Genomic DNA, 7,994 nt, shown 5'->3' with positions numbered 1-7,994 from the left:
ATCCTACATTCTCAATGATATGACCACGTTATCTCTTTGAAAGACTATCTCCACGAACCAATACAACTACATGCTTTTCACATAAAAAAATAGTTTTATGAATTCAAATACCCAATCAACCATTCTAGAAAATATTGTTTTATGAATCCGCACTATTTCGATCATAGATTCTAAAAACAGATTTAAAAACACACTATCAAATGCAATGACTACAATACACGAGTAATCGAGCTCAAACTATGAAAGATACACTGAAAATCAGCCAAATAATTCAACTACAGTCTGCTCGAATGAACGAAAATAGATGATTTACTAATACACATCGAACGATCGTAACTGGTTGTTCGGTCTGAATTATTCAACACCAAGAAACTCATAAGATACCTAATAGACGAACCTTAAGAAGACAATCTCTGTATGATTTCAAGACCAAATAACTAACTTATCATCATCAGACTACATGTTGCAATCATTGGATGTGTATAATAACCAAGAGAGATCGACAAGAGACGATTACTCTTCATCACCACGAGGAGGATCTTGATTCACCACAGTTTCTGAATATGCGTTCGGACTTGAGCGTTGTTGTCCATTGCTCGAAGCAGTTGGAGAAGAAGTAACTTCGATTGTAGCCGATATTATCGAAGAGGAGATGGGTCCTTGTGCTTCTTTGGCATCACGTTCTGCTTTTTCCTTGGCCTTTTTAGCTCTTTCTATAACCTCCTCCTGTATATAAAGCTCGTTCAAGTAAGAACATGCCATTTTCAGCATAGGCAGAAAAGAAGAGAGCATAAAAGAGTGTCGGTATTTTAGTCCATAAGGGCATAGAAGAAACCCCACGAGATCGAAACTACAAGAAAGCGCTCTGGTCAAGCGAAATAAGACCTAGCGAATAATTACGAAAGAGCTCAGAAACAGAGGTCTAGAGAGTAACAGAGAATCTAATACGAGACCGAACATCGCTAAGAACTCTCAATTGTTTCTCTCGCCCCGACAAGATAGCACACAACCCCACACTCTCAATATTGAGATTCATTCACCTCATGCATGCCAGTCTAGTTTGAGAGGAAATACCGAAAATGCCAAAATCCCAGCCATAAAAATACCGAAACGTAAACCACAAAATCGAGTAAAAAGCCATCAAGCTTATCAATAAAATGCCAAGCTCCATCTGGAAAACATAATATCTCATACAATCAAAACAATAAGTACTCACAAAAGGAACCTCGTCCAACCATAATGATGCTTATAGCCAGACAGTTTTCAAAAGAAACGAAAACTTAGTCGAATGATCTATAAATTTGACCACTTATTCAAGTTTAGAGCTCAATTCGATGACATTAAAGTTCAAGGTTAAAATCGACTCACTTAAGAACAGTATAAACGTTTATCTCAGAAACAGTAACCAACATCCCAATCCAGGACTAACGTGTTGCTACAATAAAAAAGTTTTAAGCTACAGCAGTTTCATCAGATACTTATGACTCAAAGTCGTTAAATTCATAAGCTAATCTCCAAGAGAGAAAACATTGCAGAAACACCAGCCATGGATTTTCAATGACTTTGCCATACAGCCATATTTTTTGTTCATTGGTTTTGTATAATCCGTAGTTCAGGAGACCACGATGCAGTAAATAAAAAACAACAACATTAGGAGATTCTATGCAAATTTATGCCCTCATTTTTTAAGAGAAACTGAGAGTAAACTGGTGATTAACCACACAAATGGGAAGCACATGAAAATCAGAATCTCATATCAGTCATCTAAGTTTATCATTAACTTTGGTGTACCCTACCTGGAAATCAATAATTTGTTGTTGTCGTTCAGCTTGCAGCCTACCAATCTCACTCAAAACCACTCCAACAGTTGATTCGACACGCTCAGTTAAGGTTTCTGCAAAAGCTTTTCCTAAGAAAAAGGCATCTAGAACAGTCCTGTTGTCACCATCACCTGCATCATACAGCTAGCTCATTGCATGCTTGATAAAATTAACAAAACTCGAAGATCACAGAAACCAAAAGGCTGTTTTTCCTCCGTTTCTACTGAATTTTCTCTAATGAGATTCATATCATCTTCTTAAACTTGTCTACTTTTTCTCCTTCAATATATCGGCAATGAGGAAAATACAGAGAAGTGAAAATTCTATGAAAAGGGCACATGGGTATTCCATTGTACACATATTTAGACAAAAAGTAGGATTCTTTTTATTTATGATTATCAGTTTGGAATATCATTGAGAAAGTTCTTCATGAAATCAGAGAACAAGAACATGGTTAAAGACCTAAATACAAAAGTCTAATATAAGATCGCCAAAGAGTGTTATATTTGCCAAGGAGTTAACTGCAAGGAAAATGAATTCCTAGTCTAGAAACCCAATTTTCTTTAACAAGGAAATGCATTGAGTTAAAGAAAACAAACCAAACAAAATGAGGCCAACTTCACACCAAATAAAACCATTGACAATAGATCAAACACCTTGTAGTCAAATAATCAGATAGCTCCACACGAGAAGTAAACCCATCATTGTTTTATGAAATTCAGATAAAAGCCAACAAAAACGCAGAGATTCACTCAAATCTCAGAACCAATAACAGAATCCCCAATAACTAACAACAGATTGGAAGACAAAAACAGAGGAGGCGAAGATTAAAGGTACCGGAGCTGCAACTGGCTATGAATCTGAGAGACCCACTCGGTCGAAATTTGAGATTTGAGGAAGTGGATGAGGATCGAAATCGAACAAGAGAGGGAGATGAACAATGGGTAATCTTTGATTTAGTGGGTACACCCGAGAAAAGGGATGGGGAAACTGAAGATGCAACCCCGCTACTCATTTTGTGCGACGGAATGGAAGATTATCCGGCGCACTTTCCCAACGTTTTCTCTCTGAGTTTCTTGACAGCCAAACAGGAATCTATAAGGAGAGATCTTTGGCGGGGAAATGAAATGACAGTGACCCAGAACCCTCCCTGTTCTTGCTCATTCCTTGTTCGACATGCCCAATTGCCGCTTTCGTGGATTGGTATTTGGTACCCTAAATAAATAGGTATTATTTTCTTTAAATTTTAAATATGGAAAGTGTGCAGCCTACGTGGCATTGACAGCAGAGCGTGGCACATGCATGGCTGATGACGTGTTAAGAAGTCTATTTGGAGGCCGTTTTGCATAAGCGTGACATTATTATGATCACATAATCAATATTTTTATAATGCTTATTGAACCCATCAACATGGTTTAACCTGTAATATATATTTACAGGACTAAAATTATAAGTTTAATCTTTAATTTTTTTATTATTTTGTGTCTGATGTCGTTTATATCTTTCACGTTAAATTATAAATTTACTCCGTAAATTTGGTAAATTTTGAGAGTTGTGGGTTAAGATAAAAACGTCATTGTATTATTTTGTGTTTGATGTCGTTTATTTCTTTCACTTTAAATTATAAATTTAGTCTGTAAATTTCGTAAATTTTAAGACCTATGAGTTAAAATAAAAACGTTCTTTTATTATTTTGTGTCTGACGTCGTTTATTTGTTTTCTGTTAAATTATAAGTTTAGTCGATGAATTTGGTAAATTTTGAATTGGTTGGCTAAAATAAAAATGTTTTTATTTTTATTATTTTGTGTTGAGTGACGTCACTTATTTCATACTTTAAGTTAGGTTATAACGATATTTTTGGATGGTTGGATTGACCCGACTAAAAAGAGCATCAATCTGCTAATCGACCCGAATTTTTCATTTTTTTTTAAAAATTCAAACAAAAAAAAATTTAATTGTTATGATTTGAATTGTTCGAGTTATCGAGTCATTTGAACACTCCTATTTATTCAATTATAACTTGTTATTTTATAAAAAAATGCTTAAAATATTTTTCAATTTTAATTTTTTTTTAATGAATTTTGATAATTTTTTGTAAGATAAATTTAAAATTTTAATTTTTTTATATGGTTTGTTTGATTTTGTAAGGAAGGATATTTTAATTAAATTTATTATCCTCGATACATAATTTATAATTTAACCATTAATTTATTAAACTTATTGTGGCCCAGGCCCATAAAGTAAGCCCATTATCTTACAACATAACCTCTTCGTCACCGCCCACCCAGGTGAAACGCTGCGTTTTGTATTCTTTCTCTGTGGCTAAGTCTGGCTATAAATATCCGAATGGATTCTCAAATTCTTCGTCTTTGATCATATCTGCTGTTTCTGCGCTAGAACTCAGCGAGTTCTTCACGAACTCATCGTCCGACCCTACCACGGTGAAATCCATCGGATTCTGCTTTTAGTAAACCCTAATCTTCCATGTTTCATTATCGATTTTTTTTTTCGCTCTTGATATTTCGATTGAGATTCCTGTTTTTGGTTTCAATTATTTGTGATCCGGATTCAATTCGTTGCTGCCCTTGTGTTTGATCCTTTGTTTGTTTGTCTAATCGTTTGATTCCCTTGGTAATTTCGTTTTCACTTTGGTGGCTCGATGGATTGGTTGGTTTGGGTTAGGGTTTGTTTTGGATTTGGGGATCTGATTATTTGGATGTGATTTGGGCCTTTTTGCTTTTAGTTTCTGACTTTGTGTAATTGTTCATGAGGATGGTAATTGAACTGGAATATGATCACAATTTAAGGTATCAGAATGAGAATCTATATCGGCTAATTTTCTTTATGCTGCCTGAAATTCAGACTTCGTTTTGGTTTCACTTATAATTTCGTAGCATGGGTAGAGGCTTTGAACTTGGCTTCTTTCTTATGAAACTTTGTCATTTTTAGGATTTGGGTTGGTGGCCTAGCATATGTACACGATTCTATTTCCTCTTTTGCTTATGTCTTCTTGAACTTTGATGGGAAAGGGGGTTTAAGGATTACTTGGAGGGAAGATCAGATGGTTGATGTTAATATAGTCGCCTCCTTTTTTATCTTTGTGCAGACAACTCTCATCTGGATTTTGTTGCTCTTGCATATCTTTCATGGCTCTCTCTCTTTTTTTTTTCATAAGAATTCCGCATATTTTCATATTTAGGATTTACATATACAANCTTTTTTTCCCCCGTGTAATGGGGATGTCAAGGGGGGTTGCCTTTGGAATCCGAAGTATGTTGTTAAGAATTTTCCTTTGTAGGATAGTGATATTGTCTGTTTTCACATATGCTTAACTTTTTGTTGAGGGAAGTTGTTTTTTGTTTTGCACGTTTTCTTCTTCCATTGTTGCTGGTTTTGGGTTTGTTGTTTTTAACACTTCGTTGGCAGGGTTTGTATTAGAAATAAAATTGACTAGGATTTATGTATTTGTTTGATTTGAATTTTCAAATTTAGCCCTAGATATGTTTTTTTAATGGACATGCCAATAGTTGTTGAATACATTTTGATTTTGTAGTTGCCTTTTCCTTTCAAAATTGAGATCTTGTATTTATAACCATCAAATTTCTTTTACGCTGCATAAATGCAGGTCAAGGACTTGTACAGACCTTGGCGTCTTGGAGAAGTTGCTAATAGTTTTAGTCAAGGGTGTAGTCCACCAATTACTCCTACAGTTACAGTTCTTTGCTTTCAATTAGTAGACCTGTGATTTCGCTTTAATAAAGCCAGAGTAAGCATTCTGTAGATTTGAATTGGTAGCACAAATAGAGACTGAGAAGCCTCCTGTAGGAAATATAAAAAGAGCTGCTTCTCTTGGTGAGTAACCATGCAATTGCTTGATATATTTCCGGGTAATATATTTATATGTACGTTGTATATTGCATGTATGGCTACTGTCTTCATCAACTTTCATTTATCGTAGGTCCTCTCTTAATTTGGTTCACATTTTTTTGTGTGATATGCAATGGTCAATTTAATGTTTGCGTTGTGTGCACTTTGATAACATGAAATGGATATCTTGATTTTTTTTTTCTATGTTACTGTCCTTTGTTAAATTTAGAACACTTTTTTGTGTTTATGTATTTACAATTTACGTTTTCTTGGTATGACGTATCTTTGTTTTGATGTTAAAATTGGATGCTTTATTAGTTTTGTGACAATCCTCTTTTTCTCCTTAAAGACCCATTAAAACAAACGACTTTTCTAGCTGTTTCTGAATTGTTTTTAGCTTACTGTAAGTATTGTGCTATTGTTGTCAGTAGAAGCATTCTGATCTATTAAATATGCTTAGTGATTTACCTAGTGCTCAAGATGGCTGGTGTGAAACGAAGAATTCATAATGATTCAGATATCCTTGCTTTGCATAAAGAATTGGATGAAGTCTCCTGCCCTATCTGCATGGACCACCCACATAATGCTGTTCTTCTACTTTGCAGCTCTCACCACAAGGGTTGCAAACCTTATATATGTGACACAAGCCATAGGCATTCAAATTGCTTTGACCAATTCAAAAAATTAAGAGAAGAAACTAGGAAGAGTCCACGCTTATCAAGTCCTTCACCTATAAATCCATATAGCTTTAGTAGTCCTACAAACAACCTGGGTCTGAGCATTGATTTGAATGAAGTTGATGATAATCAAAATATAAATGAAAGGAACACTGTTGCATCTGCTGGATTACCTGTTGTAGTTTTAGGGGATAATGGAACTGAAAATTCTAATAGAACTTTAGACTCGAATGAGGCTGGAGATCTGGATACTGTTGGTTCTGGGTCTAATACTGAAAGGGATGAGCAGGAAGGTTTGGGTGCTGGGAACTCATCCGAGTACTCAGATTTGAAGTGCCCCATGTGCCGAGGAGCTGTGCTAGGCTGGGAAGTTATAGAAGAAGCAAGAGAATATCTTAATCTAAAGAAACGAAGTTGCTCCCGTGAAACTTGCTCATTCTCTGGCAACTACCAGGAACTACGCAGGCATGCTAGAAGAGTTCACCCGACAACACGGCCTTCAGTCATAGACCCATCTAGAGAACGGGCATGGCGACGCTTGGAGCGACAGAGAGAAGTTGGTGATGTTGTTAGTGCCATCCGCTCAGCCATGCCTGGTGCCCTTGTGGTTGGAGACTACGTAATTGAAAATGGAGATGGTGGTATGGTGGCAGCTGAAAGAGACAGTGGCACAGGTGATGTCAATGGGCCATTGCTGACTAGTTTCTTTCTGTTTCATATGTTTGGATCGGTTGATGGTGCTCGAGAGCCAAGGCCACGTTCAAGGTCTTGGGTGAGGCATCGACGCTCTGGAGGAGGAACACCCGTACCAGAGCGCCGGTTCCTTTGGGGTGAAAACCTTTTGGGATTACAAGAAGATGCAGATGAGGATTTCCGCATATACATCGGAATGGGCGACGATGCATCACCACCTACGAGAAGGAGACGCGTAACGAGGCCTGAATCTGATGCAGATCAACCATGAGAGGATTGATCTTCTGTGGTAAACATCTATATGCCCTTGAGTTTGAGGGAGATTTGTTCCAAAATGAAATGGAGTGTGTTTGGTTTCGTTTCTCGGTCTCAATGCCTAAAAACAGGTTAAATTGTTAAACAACCACAGGCGGGCATCCCAGCAATGATCCATCCATCCATCCATCCATCCATCCCATCTTGTTGGGTCGTCTGGAACATCAAGAAATTTGTGCTTCCGAAGTCTCCAAGGGAGGCGTTTAGTTGGCCATCATCTTGATGCAGAATACACCGCCCAGCAATTGGCCCTCGACAACAAGCAAGAAGCAAGAAGCAAGAAGCAAGAAGCAAGAAGCAAGAAGCAAGAAGCAGCCGGATAAGAGTAATAAGCGTCATCTTTAGGAAGTGTTCTCAGATGGAATCACAATCCTTTATTTTATTCGAATTTAAGTTCTAAATGATTGCATGATGTCCTTTTCCAATCTTTGTATATAATGGGATAATGATTTCATTTGATCAATCTAGTGTGATGGTGGTTCTATTTATATGTTATCCTATATTTTATTTAAGTGCTTATGTGTTTATTTGCTCTTAATAAAATATAAATGGAGTGGTAATTTGTGTAAATTTTTGGTGTCAAACTTGGAACCAGATTCATGGTTGCAAATCCGGAACTAG

General features: G+C 36.6%; 2 protein-coding genes across 6 annotated transcripts; one reads left to right on the top strand and one right to left on the bottom strand.

Annotated features, from left to right (window-relative positions):
* Nucleotides 1-206: 206 nt before the first annotated feature.
* Nucleotides 207-3,024, bottom strand: LOC111807241 (uncharacterized protein At4g13200, chloroplastic-like). The gene is made up of 3 exons (XM_023692883.1): nt 2,658-3,024; nt 1,797-1,951; nt 207-726 (listed from the first exon to the last, which is right to left on the bottom strand). Exons 1-3 carry the CDS (start codon nt 2,833-2,835, stop codon nt 514-516), a joined length of 546 nt encoding a protein of 181 aa, XP_023548651.1. The 5' UTR covers nt 2,836-3,024; the 3' UTR covers nt 207-513.
* A 1,152-nt stretch (nt 3,025-4,176) lies between these two features.
* LOC111807240 lies at nt 4,177-7,861 on the top strand. Of its 5 annotated transcripts, none has more exons than XM_023692882.1 (4): nt 4,178-4,288; nt 5,447-5,673; nt 6,161-7,347; nt 7,468-7,861. In XM_023692882.1, exon 3 carries the CDS (start codon nt 6,169-6,171, stop codon nt 7,327-7,329), a length of 1,161 nt encoding a protein of 386 aa, XP_023548650.1. In that variant the 5' UTR covers nt 4,178-4,288; nt 5,447-5,673; nt 6,161-6,168; the 3' UTR covers nt 7,330-7,347; nt 7,468-7,861. The 5 variants fall into 5 exon arrangements, with proteins under 5 accessions (XP_023548648.1, XP_023548650.1, XP_023548649.1 ...); XM_023692881.1 differs by having other exon boundaries at nt 6,149-7,347; XM_023692880.1 differs by having other exon boundaries at nt 4,177-4,262; nt 5,447-7,347.
* The last annotated feature ends 133 nt before the right edge of the window (nt 7,862-7,994 follow it).

The sequence above is a fragment of the Cucurbita pepo genome, chromosome LG12 (genome assembly GCF_002806865.2).
Source record: "Cucurbita pepo subsp. pepo cultivar mu-cu-16 chromosome LG12, ASM280686v2, whole genome shotgun sequence".
In the NCBI taxonomy this organism is placed as follows: Eukaryota; Viridiplantae; Streptophyta; class Magnoliopsida; order Cucurbitales; family Cucurbitaceae; genus Cucurbita; species Cucurbita pepo.
This window is presented reverse-complemented; position numbering and strand designations above follow the sequence as displayed.